At 35.4% G+C, this 21,267-nt stretch overlaps 2 protein-coding genes across 2 annotated transcripts; one reads left to right on the top strand and one right to left on the bottom strand.

Moving 5' to 3' along the window:
* The first annotated feature begins 309 nt into the window (after window positions 1-309).
* Window positions 310-12,369, top strand: LOC140161261 (uncharacterized). Its single transcript, XM_072184725.1, has 2 exons — window positions 310-692; window positions 9,857-12,369. Exons 1-2 carry the CDS (start codon window positions 536-538, stop codon window positions 10,567-10,569), a joined length of 870 nt encoding a protein of 289 aa, XP_072040826.1. The 5' UTR covers window positions 310-535; the 3' UTR covers window positions 10,570-12,369.
* A 2,728-nt stretch (window positions 12,370-15,097) lies between these two features.
* LOC140161259 (uncharacterized) lies at window positions 15,098-21,267 on the bottom strand. The gene is made up of 6 exons (XM_072184720.1): window positions 20,818-21,267; window positions 18,218-18,348; window positions 17,606-17,721; window positions 16,855-16,936; window positions 16,201-16,359; window positions 15,098-15,748 (listed from the first exon to the last, which is right to left on the bottom strand). The coding sequence occupies exons 1-6, from the start codon at window positions 21,159-21,161 to the stop codon at window positions 15,588-15,590; spliced, it is 993 nt and encodes a 330-aa protein (XP_072040821.1). The 5' UTR covers window positions 21,162-21,267; the 3' UTR covers window positions 15,098-15,587.

The raw sequence follows: 21,267 nt of genomic DNA, 5'->3' as shown, positions 1-21,267 counted from the left end.
AAAAATCAAAATTAGGCCTATTTTTAAAATATCAGAATGACATTCTTCGTACTCAGAATGCAATTTGATATGTCTGATATGCTGATATTATGCTCTCAGGTCCCATAAAAACACTCTCCAAACGCTCATACCAGAGAATGCCACAAATTAGCGCCGCTGTGAGGTAAAATCAATATTTATGGTCAAGGAGCACTGTTGGTTGACGACATCTGCATCAAATCCTGTCTAAGGTCAATGATACCACTGTGGGTCAATACAATGCAACGTAGCCTGCAACGTAACTTTCGGCATCGGCAGGGACTAGGGAATTCCCCATTATTGACCACGGTCAGCTCAGTTTTGATTGCAATGCAAATCGCTGCAGCAGACTGACATGTTATTTCAAGTCGGAAAATGTCAATTTGTACATACCGATACCGATCAGTACCCCGGGATTTGTACTACACATTTGTTGACCGTTGTCTCCATACTCATACTGTGGCACGCCTATGTTACCTAAATTATGGTGTGAATTCGACCACAACAAATTTTCATAATGGCATCATCATCGACAAGACGAACAAGACGGTATAGGCCTATTGCAACTTTCTTGGTTCTAGCTTTCATAGTGTTTTGTGCACTCTACATCCTATTCATTAGAGGAGAAAAATCTCGGTTGCAGCAATGGTTACGACCAGTACCAGAAAAATCAGGTAAATCAAGTCATATTTAATAGGGACCATTCACAAACACTTGTAAGGGGGGGCTGATGCAAAAAGGAGGGGGGCCCTGAAAAAAATGACCACAAATTTTCCTGGAAAAATTAAGTTTATATGCTTTTCTATGGGGTTGACCCATAATTTTCATGTCAAAAGGGGGGCCCTGAATTTTTTGAGGTCTGTAAATGGGGGCCCCGAAAAATTTTCGTGATGAAATTTTTTTGCATCAGGCCCCCCCTTACAAGTGGTTGTGAATGGTCCCTTATCATATAAAATGGTGACAGTGACGTACTTACAAGGAACCTGCACTCTTATAGGCAGCATCAATAACGAAAACCGAAAATGTCATACCGATAAATGACACATCTGTTTTGCCCATTGTTTTTAGGGGCTGTGCAATAATTATGAGCCCTGGGGAGGGTAAAGTTGGGGGGCAAGAAATTTGGCCAACCAAGAGGGGGGGGCAAGCGATTTTTGGCACACATTCATGCATGGGGCGCATTTTAAATAAAACGCTCTAAAAAGGCTTGGGAAAACAGTACGGAAACGCTTTAATATGCAAATTTTTCCTGCTCGCTGCGCTCACAACATATATCTAGACCATATAAGGCTAGCAAATTGAGATCCCAGAAATTTGGCATGTGCAAGGGGGAGCAAAGATTTTTTGGCGGGCCAAGAGGGGGGGGGGCAAGCGATTTTGGCAGGCTGAGGGGGACAAGCGATTTTGGCAGGCTGAGGGGGGCAAGCAATTTTTGGCGGCCCATTCAGAAATTTTACCCCCCAGACCAATAATTATTGCACAGCCCCTTAGTTTGCCTTGCAAACTAGTAGTGGGGTATGCAGGAAATTTTCAAGGGGGTGTGATAATGTAAACTTCAGTTGTAAGAAGCAGGGGTAAAAGTTTGAAATAAAAGCGTGCAATGCGCTTGAGCTTCACGGTGCGGCGTGGGGTCCAGGGCTGCATAAGGGCCCCGGCGCGGTGGGGTCCACGGGCGAAGTCCCTGTTGGGGGTCCAGGGGGCAAAAGCCCCTGGAAGCTCCAGGGGCAGGGCCATCGCTAGGGGGGGTGACACCCCCAATTCAAAACCATTGGATTGTTGGCAAATTACAAGAGTCATATAAAAGATTTATGTGTTACCAATACCGTAAACGTTCGCCTAATGGCGCTATGGGCTCCATTGACATAACTGGAATTTTATGCACAAACTAAAAGTGCCCTCCCATAAAAATCCCATAAAAATAAGGAAACATACCCTTCATTCTTTTTTGGATTTTTAGAGGAGGGATCATCTCTATTTGTACATGAAATTGACCCCAAGGCAAAGGAGTCCAGGTGCGCCATTAGGCGAACGTTTACGGTATGTGCTGTTGTTGCTAAACAATACCCAGCGGGGCATACCTGTCGAGATCAGGTTGAAATCACATTGTACAGCCTGTCTCAAAAAAAATTGTGCAAGTAAAAAGCGCCCTCTATGGTAATTAGAAAATACCGTTGTGACATGGTGCTTACATCAACGTCATGGGCGCAGTCTTAGCTCTCAAATGTTGTTTGTTCTGTTCAATTTGCTTGTTTTAATCTCGAGATATGTTTAGTTAACAACGAAATGGTAAAATCACAATTGTGCCACTTTTACTAGGGAAGGGGGCTGCACATGTAAATCAATGATAGGTGATGTTGATGCGTCTAATGCACTCCCCTTGGGGCTCGTGAATAAGGCGCATCAATATCAGCGCCAGCATGCATTATTTTGTCTTATTTCTCTCCCAATAAGTAATACACGCTCATTAACCTATAAGTTTGCAATATTTGTTTGTCTTTTAACATGTCCTGAGTGACAAAGAAAACAGTATTTACCATGATAAAATCATTGACATGCACATGACTTTTTGTATTTAATTTTACAGCAGAATGTGATCTGTTTCTCTTTTAATCTGTTTTAAGTGGAAAAATAATACCTGTATCATGAGAAAACGGTAAAAACAGTAAAAACTATCTTTGTTGTTGTATAATTGATGCGTTCTTTTGATTTCACGAAGGAACTCTTAATAAACTTGATGCAAGTACAGTCCTCTTGATATTCCCTAGTAAAAGTGGCACAATTGTGATTTTAGCCTTTCGTTGGTAACTAAACATATCTCGAGATTAAAACAAGCAAATTGAACAAAGTAAACGGTATTTGAGAGCTATGATTACGCCCTTGACGTTGATGTAAGCATCATGTCACAACGGTATTTTCTAATTGCCATAGAGGGCGCTTTTCACTTGCACAATTTTTTTTGAGACAGGCTGTATTGCAAATGGACTTTTAGGTTGAAACTTCGATGTTGTATCCCCGGGTTGTATCAACTTTGATCTCACTGAAAAATGAGTAAAATCTCACGCATCGTCATGAATAATTTGTTGTTCATACAAATCCCCCCCCCCTGTTTTCACAGTCTTGAGCGCCGTGGCTCAAATAATCATCGGTCAAAATGAATATTGGAGTCGGCAAATGCCGGTACGCTTCTGTCTCATGCCAAGCAATTCCAAAAAGTTGACATCCCTGAATATAGCCAGATTACATTTTCACATTATTTTAATTTCAGCACATCAAAATCCTGACCCCAAGCTGCAGTCGACTAAGATTCGCGTTGAAAAGATCAACTATGAAGGGGTGTATCAGCAATTCTGTGGGTTCACAACCGTCAGTATGTGTCACAACATTGAAACACTGAAGTATTTAGAAGAATTCATCGAAAATAATCACATTTTAAGAAAGTGCATATCCCCTTTGCCTTATACATCATATCACATGACGACCTATGACATCTACACTAATTCAAGACCACCAATCAAAGTTGTTCAAGATTGGCTAGATGGGGATCAAACTCGGACTGCTAGTCACAAAAAATGCATCGCGACAGAGGATGTGTACCCAATCATGAAATCGGCCCAACAAGTTTGGGATAAAACTGGAAACAAGCCTTTTACAGTTGAAACAAAACATATAAATCCAGGGACGTCTGGAATTTCCATACGTGTATCAATGGACGACACAGAACTAATAAAGAAGTTTGATGCTGCAAGATTAGAGGCAAATGAAGTGTTCAGCAAAATATACATTTATCATCCTCTGCACATTTCGCTCGGCTATTTTTATTCAAATTTTCAGGATCTGACAATTGAAGAACAAGCTGAATTTGAATTGGAATTAGATAAATTGGAGCAAATACTCCCAGACAGGTTCACCCTGAATCCTCCAGTAGTTTCATCATTTTCATCAATGGCTGAATATACTCCGATTGTTCAGACTGACAAAAAGTAGAGAATCGACTTTTGCTGACAAAATAATGTGAATTAAGTCCAGGTCCTGAATAACTCTGAGAGCTACTGTATTTTTTTAAAGAGCCAACACAACATTTATTAGCTTTTTATAGCTTTTTTCCATGGACAATTCCACACTGGAACGGACTGCCCCACGACATATTAGACATACCAGACTACAAAAACTTCAAGACCGCCATTAGGGACTACCTCAAATTTCGACAAATCCAGGTCATTGGTTTGTACCAACTCTGATGCGATGCGGGTACCCGTTTATTCAGAGGATAACGTCCAGATCCAGATCCAGATTAGGTGGTGGTGAGCCGGGGGGGTTGTCATGCGTATGAAAAAGTTTGGCCACAATATGAGCAGAAAAGTGGTAGCATGAAAAGCAACATTAATTTACTGCACGACCTTGTATTAGACAAGCATGGGAAAACCCATTGTATTTCCCATTGCTCGCTCGTTATGGTTGATTGATTTCCATTGTTATGAATTCCCCTGCACAGCGAAAAAATGAGTTTTGGTGATATTTATTATCATTTTGGATCAAAAAGTGCCACCTTTTGCTATCAACTAATAAACATGAATTTTATATCATCATAAAGATAAATTTCTCAAGTGTTTATTGCAACGAAAAAAGAAAAATTGTAGCATGTTCCAGTGAAATGTTTTGAAATTATTTATCAAATAATTTGCTCAAAAAACTTGAAAAATGTCTCATTTCCCATTGAAAATCGAAAAACGTACAACTTTTTAATTAAAAAGTGCCACCTTTTCCCAAAACTAAATGAATTTATAATTTATATTATTTGAAAGTAGATGTATCAAGGTTTTTAAAACCGAGGGAAGATATTTAAAAACATTTTTCATTTTCCTGTAGTGGTTAAAGATAGGTAGAAAAGTTGACTTTTTAATAAAATTTCCTGTGTTAAAAAGACCTTTTTTGAAAGTGGCGTGAGCAGATGCACCAAAGTTTTCCATATGGGTCTTGGTTGGTCTCCCATGGTGATGCCAGCCATGTAAATGGGACCAAAGAATTTGTGAAAATGATCCCTTTGTTACAGTGGCGTAACTAGGGTTGGTAGCGCCCGGGGCAAGAAACAAAATTGGCGCCCTACCCCCCACCTGAGAATATCTTAAATGTGGGGGTGTGGGAATGGCATCGGTTCAAATTTTTTTAAGTGAGACCAATTTTAAGTGAGGCCGATTTGGGGCCACCTAGTGGTAGCGCCCGGGGCACGTTGCCCCGCCCCCAATTGACCCCTAGTTATGCCACTGCTTTGTTAATGTTACATTGGTCCACATCATTGTGACATTTTCTATAAGGCTTGCAAATCAACATCAACTTTAGGATAACTGTGAATTTTGAACTATTCCAACTAAATAAAGTAATTTTATCATGTATTCCAAACTTTTGATAGTAATAAATATATAGGATGAACAATTTTTTTGAGTTTTTATTTAAGGTGGTAGTCATGGTACTACACTCCTTGATATATTTGTGACTATTTTTGTATTTTTCTCAAAAAATAATAATGCACTGGTAACAAAAGTTATGTATATTATAGGGGCAAGGAATCCAGTTACTACACTGGATTTTCAGTGACTCAAGATAAGGGGACATGATTTATGATAAGAAAAGAGGTACCGCTAGAATATACCCCATTCAATTCTTAACATTATATAATTAACCACTTGTCTTGAATCACTGAAATTTCAATGAAGTAATTGGATTGCCCCTATAATATATAAACTTTGTGACCAGTAGTTATTTTTTGAGAAAAATGCAAAATTAGTCACAAAATTTATCAGGGGTGTAGTACCACCTAAGTTCTTATTAAATTCTTTAAGTCTTATTAGCTATTGGAACAACAAATGTAGTCCATACTGCACTCAGTGTACTGTCCTTGCTTAGATATTTAGGGGTCCTTGGGACCCTTTCATTAGAAAAGTTGCAGGTCCTCGGCTCTCCTACTTTTGGGGGTATTTGAAGCGAGGACACTCCTTATTTTGAGCCCTGCATATGTTTATTCCAAGCCTTGAGTGACTCTCTGGTTTACAGAAACAATAGTTTTTTGTATTCAAAATATATAACACGTAATTGGGCAATGAATATTTACTTTGCTATATATGGAAGATACGTTTTACATTGTTAAAATACACAGTCAGTTCAAAAACACTGTTGCAAATATGTAAAATGTGACACAATCTGGTCCATGGATGCTAAAGGCAGCAAATGTTTAATAGAGATAAAGGCAAAAATATGGAGTAAAAAAACATTAAAATACATAAGAAAATACATGTCACAACACTTCATAACTTAAAAGGACCAAGTATTCTAGACCTTTTGTGTTTTCAGTATATGATAGCATAATGCTTGAAGAGAAGGTAATAATTAGAGTTACTCAATTTAAAAAAATTCCATTCCATTTCCATGGACCAGATCGTGACACAAATACCGTACATGAATGTTTAATTTTGAAAAGAAAGTACAATATTGTTAATTTTTGTATGTAATCTGTATAGTATAAATGTGCATAAGTCTCAGAAATGAGTTTGTACTCCCTGAACAAAGGATTTTAATTAATAAATAAGATTTTGTTGAACAACATACACCTTTATTGTTCATGGTCGACCTTTCATCTTTAGATTGTTTAAGTTGGGTCAGAGGTCAATTTATTCTATGATACCCTTTATACAACCGTTAAGCCTGGTACAGACTTTGTATTTGACATTGAATTTCATATCCAAACCTTTCTATGTGAAAAGTAACATGTTTTTGACTCAAAATAATATACACTTTACAATGAGAAGCGCACATGATGGCCCTGGATAACTGAACCTGAAGTCATGCTAAAAATAGATAAGTTTTTTGACTTTTAAAACTGTAAATTGCATTTGATAAAGGCAGGCCCGTACACAGGATTTCATTTGGGGGGTGCTGATTTTGAAAAAGTGGACTTTTTTCCAGGGGGGGCAATTTTGTGAAAAGTGGACTTTCTTCCTAAAATATGGACCTTTTTTGTCCAAAAATCTGTAAAAAACCTGATTCTGAAATTTTGGGACTTTTTGTATACATACATGATACACATACATCATCATTTTATTTTCATTCAAATCAACATACAAAATATATATAAAAAACAAAACATTTGAATGAGGAGATGCTCAAAAGGCCTGAAGCGAGCACCCCTTTACACTTACAACATTAAAAGAAAAAAGAATGAGGAGAAGAACATGCAAAGAAAGAACCAATGTAAATATTTATAACATTTCAATAAATAGACATTCCACAGTTCACACAAGAAATTGATAGTTGGGGTGGAGATGGGTGGGGATGGGTGAGGTCATTAAATAATGCCTAAATATTATATGTAATTTTTTTATTAGACTTTTCTTTATTTGTAACTTAAACTGGTTTACTGATTTTGCTATCTTTATATATTTATCAGTAATATTCCATTTCCTAGGCAGCTCTTATTGTTTTGTGTGCAAATTCTGTTTTTGTATGACATACAGGGTGTCCCATAAAAAATTACAGAGTGAATAAAATTGAACGTAAGTCGAGAAATAGACATCAGAATCAAAACATTAAAAAAGTAGCGCATATCCTATTTTATTGTGCATCTCATGCGAACATTTTATTTGATTCGGTTGAATGGTTGCGAAGAAATTTACGATTACATAATGCACGCATCAATGTAGTTCATTCCAAGTTTAATCAACAGGCGCTTTTTTCATACACGCTCACCGCTTCATAAAGTTTGTGTATCTCATTAAATTTAGTCCACATTATCTATTTTGTAATCCCACGGTGTTATGTTATTCATGCTTTCACTGAAAATTAATAAAAGTTTGTCCGAGAAAACTTTGATTTCTGCAATTGGAAGCTTTCCAACTTTAATTCTTTAGGTTGTGCAAATATGTTATATTTTAACTTTCCAAAGAAATGCCAAGAATGACAATGATCAAAATGCTTACAGCTAAGTGTCATTTTTGATATCATGCAACATTAATGTTAAAGTTTTAAAAGATTTAAACTTTGCATTACAATTTCTTGGAAACATTCCAAAAACATTGATGTGTGTGAGAATTGTTTTAAGCCAGCTGGAATTCTTTATGCAATAATTCTTAAACATCAACATTAACAAAAAAGATATGTACAAAAACCAAGCATTTCATTTCCAATAACGTGCAGATTTTCAAATTTAAACAAAACCTAATTGTTCAGATTTGAACAGATTGTTTAAAAAGAACGAAATGATTTCACAGACCAAAAATGAAGCCCATTGACAGGTAACCACAAGTGCACATTGTGTTGAATGATCTTTCTTCAAACTTGGAATGAAGTGAATTGACGCATGCGTTATGTAATCGCTCATTTCTTTACAATCATTCAACCGATTCCAATATAATTGGCGTATAAGATGCAAAATAAGATGGGCTGCATGCTGATGTTTAGATTTTTGGATTCGGATGTCTATTTCTCGACTTACGTTCAAATTCATTCGCCCGGTAATTTTTTTCTGGGACACCCTGTATATTATAGTTGTCGACATTTCTTGTGTGATACTTATGTCCAAATTTGCGTAACCGATTTGACGATAAAGTAAGAGAAGAGTCTAGAGACAATGACATAGACAAGTTGTCTTGACCAGTGGCTGCACCACGTGGGGGGGGCATGGGGAGCAAATGCCCCCCACTCAGAACTCTTGCCCCCTGTTGCCCCCCCAGTAAAAACCCAAAATTACAAAAATTTCCACTTTTTGCTGCAATTTTGGGCAAAATTTGTTGATTTTGCCCCCTCTGAAAATCACATGTCGTCCGCAATTACCCCCGAAAAAAATTCCTGCGCCGCGCTGCCACTGTTTGCCACTACTGGAATGGAGAAAATTTAAAATCACCAGGCAATTGACACATGCTACCGTTTGAAGTGCATGTTCATGGCTTCATTTTTTTTTCAAACTTGGGCATAAGATATGCAAACAAATGTCAAACTAAAAGGGGTCGGTCAGACATCAGACATATCAAATATTTGCATTCTGAGTACGAAGAATGTTCATTAGATATCAATAAATTGGATTTTTTTGAAATTTGCGATATAATACAAATTTTATGGCATATTATTATAAATGGATATTTTTGATATTTAACAGTTATCAAAGTAAAATTTATAAATCTACTGATATGTACTTAAAAGTGTATGTAGCTGGGAGGAAAAGCCAACTTAGATCTTTTGGGGAAAAAAGTGATTTTCAATATGAAATGTCGAAATTGTCAAATGATCGTTGGCTTTTCCTCCCAGCTACATACACTTTAAGTACATATCAGTAGATTTATAAATTTTACTTTGGGGACTGTTAAATATCAAAGGTTGAAAAATATCAAATTTTAATAATTTGCCATAAAATTTGTGAATTTCAAAAAAATAAAAATGTTTGATATCATCAGGACATTTCTTGTATTCAGAATGTAATTCAATGTCTGATGTACTCTCAGTTCCCACAATACTGTGCAAACTTTAATATCTGATTCCTTAAGGTGGCTTTATCGGCTACGGCGTCATGCTCAGAACTCCTTGAAATGACATAGGATGTGTGTATTGATGAGAAAACCTTACTTGCCAAGTTTTAATTTTTTCCAAAAAAGCGTTTTTGATTTATGCAACTTTTTGTCATCTCAAAATCCCATTGAATTACTTTTCTTTGTTATGTTAAAGATTTAAATGAATAGACCTGATTGATCTGACACAGGGAGCTATTTTTCTGCATGGGTGTTGTATCCGAGGCAGCTACCTTAACATGGTAAAAGCAGACAAAGCCAGCTAACATTTTCTCATTATTCAATTTCAGCATATCAAAATCCTGAACTCAAACTACCACCAACTAAGCGTCGCAAAGATAAGATCAGCAATGAAGGGGTGTATCTGCAATACTGTGGCTTCACAACTATCAGTATGTGTCACAACATCGAAACACTGAAATATATCGAAGACTTCATCCAAAATAATCGCGTCCTAAGAAAGTGCATATCCCCCTTGCCTTATACGTCTTACCACATGACGACATATGACATATACAGTAATGCAGAACCACCAATTAAATTTGTTCAAGATTGGTTAGATGGGGATCAAACTCGCACTGCCACTCAAGAAAAATGCATCCCGACAGAGGATGTGTACCCAATCATGAAATCGGCCCAACAAGTTTGGGATAAAACTGGAAACAAGCCTTTTACAGTTGAAACTGAATATCTAAAACGAGGGGCAGGTTCAATCTCCATACGTGTGGCAATGGACGACACAGAACTAATAAAGAAGTTTGATGATGCAAGATTAGAGGCAAACAAAGTATTCAGCAAAATATACATTTATCGTCGTCTGCACATTACACTTGGCTATTTTTATGCAAATTTTCAGGATCTACCTACTGAAGAACAAGCTGAATTTGAATTGGAATTGGATAAATTGGAGCAACAAATCCTCCCAAAGAGATTCACCCTAAATCCTCCAGTAGTTACATCATTTGCATCAATGGCTCAATTTATACCAATTGTTGACAAATAAAAAGCAGATTACTGATATTTTCTGATGAAATGTCAGGATTACTACTAATTCCAGGTCGTGAATAATATGTCTTAAAATGCCAAGTTTTGGCACAAGACCGATAGGCGTGGTGGTGAGGTCCCAGGGGTGGGGTGAACAGATCATTGGTTTTGTTGGATTCCTATACATGTGTATGCCAGGGGTGCCAGATATGTCACCTAAACTCACTGGGACCTGAGAAGAATGTACTTTCGTCTCAGCTGGGACTTAACATTTGTGATACCAACATGGTTCTCCATCTCCCGTCAAGAGATTTCATATTTTAATACAGATGAAAATCACAATGAAACAAAAGCAACAATTTTTATACAATGTATTGTGAATTATTTGAATTTATTTTTATGTCCAATATGTAACTATTCTTAAATAATTATACAGAGTTATTATTAATTCACTGTGAATGAGAAAACACTTATGAAGTGTCTCAGTTGACAAAGTGTAGCTTGGTTTGGGGATGGGCAAACATGTAAGTATAATAGTGTGTAGGGGCCTACTTGCATGACTAATTATATTGATGACAGCCTAAAGCAAGTTTGCCCTATCAGCAAAAACACAAATACCTAATATCAAATTTTGTCCCATAAAACATTTTATTAAAAAATAAGTAAATTACCCTAACTATTTGCACTCTATTTATATACAAACATTCAAAAATCACCTTATATCAGAAAAAATATTTCTTAAAAATTAATGTTTTACTCCCTAAATGTGATATTCACGTTTCTTGGCTGTAGGATAACCAGAACAACACATATTTACTTGGTTTCTTCTGGTCATGCTTGTGTATAATATATTCCTTGATCACTTGGGTCTCATGGTTGGTACAATTTGAAAGAAAATCAGGTACACTTGAAAAGGTCAGATGCAAAAATTGATATAGCCATTTTGATCAATTTGAGATAATAGCCATCATGCCAAATATAAAGAAAATACAAAAATATGGACTAATTTCAAATTTTATAAATAGGCTGTCAAGTTAAAGTAAGCAAGATAGGACACATATGCATCTCGGTGGCCTTATCTCAAAAAGTTTGAAATGGTGTTTGTCACATTTTGTATCTGACCTCTTTTGTGGGCTGTATATTTTGTACTTTCATATAATGGAAGATATTTTTTACATTGTTCAAAACATTGTTAGTAAAATATGTTTCATTAAAAAATAAATTGATTAAACTACACAGTACACTCTTCAGAAATGTGTTTGAATGTTTGCACTCCCTGATCAAAGCTCAGTTCATCTGTAGATTATTTAAGTTGGGTCATAGGTCAATATGCTATGGTTTTTATTCGAGGGTGAATATTTGATGCAACAAGTATTCGTTGTTCAATCCATTTTTCAATTGAATTTGTTGTTCAATTCATTTTTATCTACTAATGAATGTTTGTTGGTGGAAAATTGATAATATATTAGAGTTGAATAATATTGCCACCAAAATATTTGATGTGGAATGCTCTTTTTTTACAAAACAAAAAACACCGACTGACTGACCCTATAATTCACATGTTTGTACACTAGCCCATTAGAACAGGTTGTTTATTCTATTGTCCTTATATAATAAAGATATAGATATCATACTACATGTATTATTACACTGTTGTTTTTGCACTTCTCAACAAAATTCTTGCACATTGTTACCAGTGGTGTAAATAGGGGTGTGGCACTCCGGGGGAAAGGATACCAAATGGTGCCCCTACAACCCCCAATTCTGAAACAATTGCACATGGAGCACAAGAATGTTTGCACAAATACTGCTAATTTGGTTATAAAATGGTCTTTCAAATAACTATTTATGATGAAATGTACACACGAAAATTGTGACTTTTTTACTTTCACTACTTGGAGGGAGTGATTCAGTGCCCTCTTAAGATGCCAATTGGGTGCCCCTTTAAGATGGCACCCCTGTCCCTAGCTACGCTACTAATCATTACATTTAAACCTTCATTTGTGACACGATCTGGTCCATGGGGGCCAAAGGCGCAAATTTGAAACTGAGATAAAGGTAAAAATATGGAGTAAAAAACAATAAAATACATAAGAAAATAGGCATCAAAAAACTTCATAACTTTAGAACCAAGTATGCTAGACATTTGGTGTTTTCAGTAAATGATAGCCTATTGTATGTATAAATGTAATAATTACAGTAACTCAATTTTCAAAAATGCCTCCTTTGGCCCCCATGGACCAGATCGTGTCACATTTGTAACAAAATTTGTATCATGAGGTTAACTGCCTTTGAATATAATACTTTATTGCAACATTGCATAGCTTGCAAGCCTGGGGAAGGGGCATTCATTGAAATGGAGATGGGAATGTGCAGCCAATCTCATTTTCCCAATGCTCTCCCAATGACCCATTTTTGGTTTTTTGTCACCCAATGACCCCTTCTTAAAAATTCCTCAGAAAAATGACTTGTTTATTTTCCCAATTGTTAGCAACTTTTTGATGTTTTGTACAAAACTGTGCTGTGATTTCTACCCTTTCCGTAAGTATCAGAGAATGACTCTCTTTTTTGGAGGGGAGGGAGGGGTGGGTCTCAATCAATGGCCATCTTTTTGGTGTAAAATCATCTCAATGCAAGCCTGTAGTTATGATGTGATATCTTGCACATCCCTTCCACTTTCAAAGTTGAGTACCCCAATCACCCTGGATGTATAGTATAAACTTTTCAATTCACCTCAAGTTTGGTAGTGATGTTCAATATAGGTGCGTATTTTGCTGGCCGCAGTATCAAATCGCATGTGTAAAGTTAATTGATTGCAGCAAAACCATGAAAAAGAATTGATGTCACTACCAAACTTAAAGTGATTCAGAGTAGAGCTGCATTACACTTTTTTAGATTGCCAGTTTTATCCTTAAAACATTTATTGTAATGCCATTTTCTTGGATGTCGCAAATGTGTTAGACCCTAAAAAACCATGAAAATAAGAATACTTAGAATTTTCTCAAGCTATTGACAAATCAAGTGATAGTATCAATCCACTCATACCAATCTCAAAATCTATATCTTAGTATCTACAGCAGCATTCAAAATAAAAGTTTGGTTTCTTTGTGACTTCCCAGATAAAGGCCCAGTAAACCTTTCCCCTAAATTTGAATGTAAACAGGGGATGAATAACAGATGGGGCAAACATTTTTTGACAAGCCACAGATCAAGGGGAATGGAAGAAGTGATTTTTGGCACAATTTGGTCCACCTTTCAATATTTCACCCTCGCAGGTACAGAAATTTTAAACACAACTGCTCAAATATGCAAAGTCTTGATTGCTACTCTTGCATTTTGGGTTGGGACAAAAAAGTTTATACATGTGTGTGTGTGTGTGTGGGGGGGGTGAACCATTGGGAGAATTTACTCCCAGGGGTATAAATAGTTATTGCACAGTCCACAATGTAATTTTATACAGTCAGAAAGACATAATAATAACCTGAAAGTACACATGTGTCACTGATTTTATGTAATGCATAGATATCTCAATGCATAGAAAGACATGTAAATTATTATTGATAAATCTTCAAATAAATGGAAAAGGCTACACATAAGTGATAAACTTCTAAGTTTTTATATTTTCAACTTTGACCATCTGTGTTTCAACTAGTGACACGATCTGGTCCATGGGTAAAAGTATGGAGTAAAAAACAGTAATATACATTTAAATTTACATCACAAAACCTCAAAACTTTAAAACCAAGTATGCTAGACCTTTGTGTTTTCAGTATGATAGTCTAATGTTTGTGCAAGGTAATAATTATAGTAACTCAATTTTCAGAAATGGCTCCTTTGGCCCCCATGGACCATGTGGACCAGATCATGTCATATTTGACCTACATTTGATTTCTTCAAAAGATGGCAATATCATATAGTTAGATTTTGAACATTTGGACATTGCTATCTTCAGTAAATAACAGTGTCAGATATAGTATGTGTCAGGTATAGTACGATTTGACATTACTTGGTACTCTAGGCCTGTAAACATGAGTAAGATTTAATCTTTCCCTAGAGAAGTCCTTTTCAGAGGGCTGAGCTTTTGGAACTCTAGCGAGTGTCATCTTCAGAGCAACTAAATAAACAAGATGATCTTGTTTGTTTAACTGTTGTTGCTATCTTCAGTAGATAGCAATGCCAGACAGCTAGTGTGTGAACAATATGTTGCTATCTTCAACTAAGACATTGTTATCTTCAGTAGATAGCAATGCCAGACAGCTAGTATGTGAACAACATGTTGCTATCTTCAGTTGAAACATTGTTATCTTCAGTAGATAGCAATGCTAGACAGGTAGTATGTGAACAACATGTTGCTATCTTCAACTAAGACATTGTTATCTTCAGTAGATAGCAATGCCAGACAGGTAGTGTGTGAACAACATGTTGCTATCTTCAACTAAGACATTGTTATCTTCAGTAGATAGCAATGCCAGATAGGTAGTGTGTGAACAACATGTTGCTATCTTCAGTTGAAACATTGCTATTGCAATGCCAGATAAAGTATGTGAACAAAACTGTTGCCCAGCCTGAATGATGGATCAAAAATCACAAAAATGTCGCTAAAATTTACTTAACAATTGCTGGCCAAAAATCATTTTGAAAATCTTCCAAAATTGCCCAATTGGGCTACCCAATCCTGGTTTTGGTAACCATGGTTATTGGCTAACATTCAAGATGTGAACTGCAAGAGATCAGAATCTTCCAACTTCAGCAACCATGGTAATGCATACATGTCACGTCACATGAAGCAATGATGTTAATCAAGCAGATGCAGTTATATAGTTATATAATAACAACTTGGAATGATCCGGAAGATCAAGACATGAGAAGAAACCAGGATGTCAAGATCTGAATGGTGAATAGTTCCTGGTACTCAATGGCCCGGCCTAGGGTCTATGGTCCTATGTTCCTTTCAAGGGCAGAATTATGGATGCCAAGATCTGATTGGTGAATTGTTCCTTATAGTCTCTGGTATTGACCAATCTCAGAGGAGTCATTTCAAGGGTAAAAATCAGGATGATGGGTGAAATCAGTCCTTGTATGTTTTGGATGAATCCTGATTCGTTTGCTATAATCCGTAATGTGAAAGTGTGGGCCACTCATTGGTAAAGCTTTTGGAGCTGTTGACGATTTGAGTAGACTTTCAACTGCCCGGGCCTCTGTTAAAATTAAAAACACAAAACAAATTTGTTTATTACACTATACAACTAATCGGTTATACATATACAACATATACACTGGGGAATTGGTAATTTTATAGACAAGGAAATTTGATCAAATTTTCTGGTTTTGATTGAATATGTCAATATGACAAATCAATTGCCACTATTACGAGTTCTGAATGTTAAATCATTTTTTCAAAATTGTTTTGTTACCAAAATAATCTGTAGAGCTTTACCAAAAATTCTGGAAATTTTAAAAAACTTTTTATTAACTTTTTTTAATTCTTGGAGGCATGGTTAGCATAGTAATTATATACCTACTCAAACCAAACTTGAGTACTAGGAAAGTCATTGTTCTGTAAGAAGAACTGCAGTTTAATTTCGAGATTTGAATATTAAATGAAAGGGAATTGGTGCCAATCACCTCATAATTCCTTTATCATTCCTACCTTGAGGTCCAGCTGCTTTTAAGAACCTATGTACTGATGCATGGAATGGTGTCTTGATTTGGTCTGCTGTCTCAACCATTCTAGGACTTCTTTGTGTTCTTGTCTTTTCTGGAAGTTGGTAGTGTGATTGGTCTATCACAAACTGAGCAGCTTTCCTGTCTGTATATTTTTTTTTCAAAATAAAATAACAAATAGACACAGATCTTCAGAATACTTCACCATAAATCTTAAATTGAAACTAAGAAAAGAATTATTTACAAGAGTTAACAAAGTTCACAAAATAGGATGGCAAACAGTGATTTGTAAGGTTTGTCAGACTTGTTTTTTTTATTATGAATTACAAACGGGCACAGCATACACTTTAAAACTTTCACAAACTACTTCCAAACTAAACTTTTGTGTATAACAATGCCCCGTAGGATAGTACATATACTTCTGGTGATGGTTACACCTTCTTGTCACATTTTTGTCCACACCATCTAAAAGAAACACATCTATAGGATGTTAAATTTTACTGGGGTAATGAGAACAATTTGAGTTTTCTTCTGATACCAAATTCTCAGTTTTGAATGGGGGATGAGGCTGTATAATGGTCACACACCTTTACTTATATCAATGTTTGTTCATGAAACAGTTACCATGGTTATCACTAACCTCTTTCATTTGCTAGCTTCATCCAGGCTTCAGCTGCCTGAGCTGACCTAGGGTCATTCATTGCTCTCTTCAATTTTTCTCTCTGAATATATAAAAAGTCAAGAAAAATACATGAAAATTAACATTAAAAACTTAAAATTTTAAAGCATGAAAATATGCACTCAACTTTGGAAGTGACAGGAATGTGCTGACAGCAGTTTGAGACTAGTAATGGTCTTTTGGTCAAAAGATGAGTTCCATTATTCAGCATGGTAATATTGAATGATAATTCAAGAAGTGGTGCATCCAGTTAGACTTGGAAAGTATAGTTCATGAAGGGTCCACATAAATACAACATTTGATATATTAATCTAGGGAAATGTGGGAGATCATCAGAATAATGTAAAAAGGGGGTCATTAGGAGATAGCAAAACAAAAGAGGTTGATAAAAGAGGGTGCACATCCTATCCCCCATTTTAGGGGCATCACATCATCATCCACATTTCTTAATAATAAGCACAATGAACAACAAGGTAGCTGAGTGATAATTCATTAGACAAAGCAAACATAAGTATTTATAAAAATTATTTTAAAAATGCTTAAAAATTTTCAAATAACAGAAATGTTGGGTTACAAAGTTAAAAAAACACACAACCAAATTGTTTATAATGCTGATTGTTTAAAATGCAAATATTACTGTATTTTTAGGTGAAGATAATCAATTGAAATCATTTATTTTGTTAAAACTTTTAACAAATTCTTAATCTCTTACCTGTGTATCATGATATCTTATTGCAGATGATGTATACGATGTATTAGGTCTGGCTACAAATTTCTTACGAAGTTGTTGTCTACTACTTTGTTCATACTTATCACACAATCCATCAACTGTAAAAAAAGGCAAAATTATAATGGTTATAAAAGAACACATGCATCCCTGAGAAGATATATAACGGGAGCGAGGGATCCGGGAGGAAGAGAGGAGATAAGCAGGGTACAGCAAATTTTCTAGATAAATGGTGCATTACAAATGCTTATTTATTATTATTTTAACATATGAAGAAGTGAAGTAAATATTAAATGCCATACATGGCTTTGAAATTCTTTTTGACATATTGTGCAGAGGGGGTCTTTTGGTGAAAAGTGTACTGCCATTTGTTTTTCAGTTATGGGTCAACTACCATTCAAATCCTTATTTCTTTATTTATATACAATTTGTCAATAATTTCAAATTTGACTCTCTAACGTCATAATCATTTTGATGGCAGTTACATCAAATCAAAGTTCTTTATCAAGATGTCCAAATAATTTGAAAAACAAAATTGACATTTCACCACATTATCCTAATTTTTCTTGACCAAGTCACATATTAAAGCATACATACCTAAATAGACATCTTCCCTGATGGTAGTGTCTGGATTCTGAAATCCTTGGACTACATGCATTTCTTGTCCCATTGCATTGTATGGATCATGATAACCTGGCACTTTTTGTAGGTTACACTTCATAAAAACTCTGTGAAAAAAGAAGAAATGAAAATCATTGACATTAAATTAAAATATTAAAAATATGCATGATGCATTAAAAGGGCATTTCGTGATCCACAGCCTCATCCCCCAACTTTTCTCAAAAAAAGTTGAGATTTTTATATCACTGGAAACCTCTGGCTACATATGTTTATGTACAAAATATTTCTTGCAGATTAATTCGTTTAGCAAAGATATCGTGAAATTTGAATTTCGTCCTGGTGCACCATAACGAAATTACAACGCATTGTCTATGGAGCAGTGTAATACACATAATCATGCATAACTCGCGAACGCAAAATCGGAATCAACTGAAATTTTGGGAATAGGTTTTTTTCGTGGATATCTAATGAAAAATGACATAAGTAGAGGATGCTAAGATCACGAAATACTCCTTTAAGTTGTGAGAATGTTTGGATACTTCAACTGGAATATAATGATGTAATACTGTTCTATTCTTTTGGCCTATAAAAAGGCAGTGGTAAGACCTGGGGAGGTATTACCGTAAAATTTGGCCTTTGGCCCCCACCCCCCATTACAAACCAAAATCACAATGAAAATCTCACAATTTTGGGCAAAAGATGCAACATTTCTGATTTGGCTGCAGATTCCATTTTTACATCCGTAAACATTCCCATAATTACACAGATTTGAGGCAGGTGCTACAACCAGCTATAGGTCTGACAGTAAAAATCATACATCAGGAAATATTTTGATGATTTCATTCATTCATTCATGGATCATCTATCATTGTAGCTCATTGAAATGCCATACCAGGAAGCTGATGGAGTCTGATTAGCATCTGCTTGCCATGACTACAATCAACCAACAAAAAGACAAGTAATGCTTATCCTTCACCTTGTCTATAATAATAGTATAAAAATAGTGATTATTCTCAGTCATCCAGTCGTTAAAATCACAAGGTTTTTGAATTAAATTAAATACTGGAACTTACATTTTTTGCAACTTGCTATGTTGCGTCTGAAACCATCAGACGTTGCCTGATGAAGTCTGATGGTTTCAGACGCAACGTAGCAAGTTACAAAAAATGCAAGTTTCAGTATTTGATTTAATTCAAAAACCTTGTAATAATAGTATAATTAACAGCAGATAATTATTATTATTCAAAAAGCCATTACTGCTACTTTTACACAGAGTGAATAGAGTAACATTATATTTTGGTCAAAAAGGAGTTTGTAAGAAGCTAGCTGATGAAAAATTGTCAGATCTGATATTTTAATAAAACATGCTGCTTTGTCAAAAATGTTGGAATTTCCATGTGGCATTTTAAATTAGGAATGCACCACTTCATGAAGGCAATCTAAGGGCACTCCACATATTTCATTCATCTTCCCCCACAAAATCTGCCCCTTGAAGTCAGTATGTAAACTGAACAGAACATACATTTAAGCGTGTAAAAAAGATATACCAACTTGTGTTATTTCTTCAGTCAAATTCTATTGATTTTTGGTTAGTAACAATCTTCTAGCTTAATCTCAAATTGTTTTTTGTTTTTGTTTGTCTGTTTTTACATCATTAGTTTTATCTTTGAGTTTGTTTCTGATTTTTACAGCAAATCTTTATACATTTTTGTATTATTTCCATATAGATACTAAATGACGATTGCTTATCATTATCATGAACTGCATTGAAATCAACATTTCTCAAAAAAGTTATGTTTTTCAATTTGCATACCAACTTCAATCAATACACAGATAAATAGAAACATGAGATGAGCAAACATCGCTCACAGCTCCAGAAAATCATTTTTATTGATTTGTAAAGATATACAAACGTACATTAAATTTCTCCAATACTTCAATTGTATCAACTAACTGCACATAACTTGATCAATATAAAGGCTTACAAATTGGCTTCTTCATTTCCTAATGTTTTAGCATTCAACTTTATTGCAGCATCCTGGTACATTTGTTTGCATCTTGATTTAAAAAGGATTTTATATTAATCTGTGACAAATGTGTGATATAACAGGAACTGCCAATTAAACAATGATTAGATAGATTAAAAAAGAGGTCATCAGATGTGTTTTAGAAACATATTTTGTCTCCTTACATGCAGGAACTAGCAAAAATATCTTTTTAGACACAATTAAAAAAAAAAAATTGAACATAATTGTATACAACACAATTTTTTTATTAAACATAATTTTATGAAAGTACTAAATAATCAAAAATATAATCATAATCCATGCTGCAGCACCCAAAGTAAGAAATAAAAAATTACTTCTTTTAATTGATCAAACATTTATTTATGTATGAACAGCGTGCAGAAATACACAACAAACATTGGAAAAAAAAGAAGAAGAAACAAAACAAGGAAAAACAAACAACAAAGTTTGAAAATTATGAACAAAAGAGTAATAATATTGTCTGGATTTATCTGTGATTGAATAGTATTATTTCATTAATGTTCATTTCAACAAGGCCAGGCTACTCACTCTTTTGGATGTGGTTTATTCCGTCTCGTTGGTGATGTTGGTCTCAAAATAACTGGATCTTCAGATTCCACAGGTCCCTTTCTATAGAAACTATGAGCATATGTGGTAGGTCTTTTTTCTGGAGTGTCCATCCAATCTTTCATGTCTTCAGTCCATGCATTTCTAGCATCTCTCTTGATTTGTGCTAACAGTAAAGGATTCGTGAAATCTAGTGCTGGTTCCCGGAGCATCTGACCCCCGCGGAATTTGTAGCTAGACATAGTTGGATCTGCTGATTTGGACCGAAATTGAGTTATGTTACCAACGACGGGTCCATAGCCCGGAAGAACGTGTCCTGTAGTCATCTTCCTAGAAGGTAATGTGTAATGTAGGTGATAATAATGCCGGCCAGAAATGCCTGTAAAAAAGCTGCAAACCGTTTCTTGACTAGGCCTACCTCAAATCATCCCA

Source organism: Amphiura filiformis, chromosome 9, assembly GCF_039555335.1.
Source record: "Amphiura filiformis chromosome 9, Afil_fr2py, whole genome shotgun sequence".
Taxonomy (NCBI): domain Eukaryota; kingdom Metazoa; phylum Echinodermata; class Ophiuroidea; order Amphilepidida; family Amphiuridae; genus Amphiura; species Amphiura filiformis.
The sequence above is the reverse complement of the archived record's forward strand: the minus strand, read 5'-3'. Positions and strand labels throughout refer to the sequence as shown.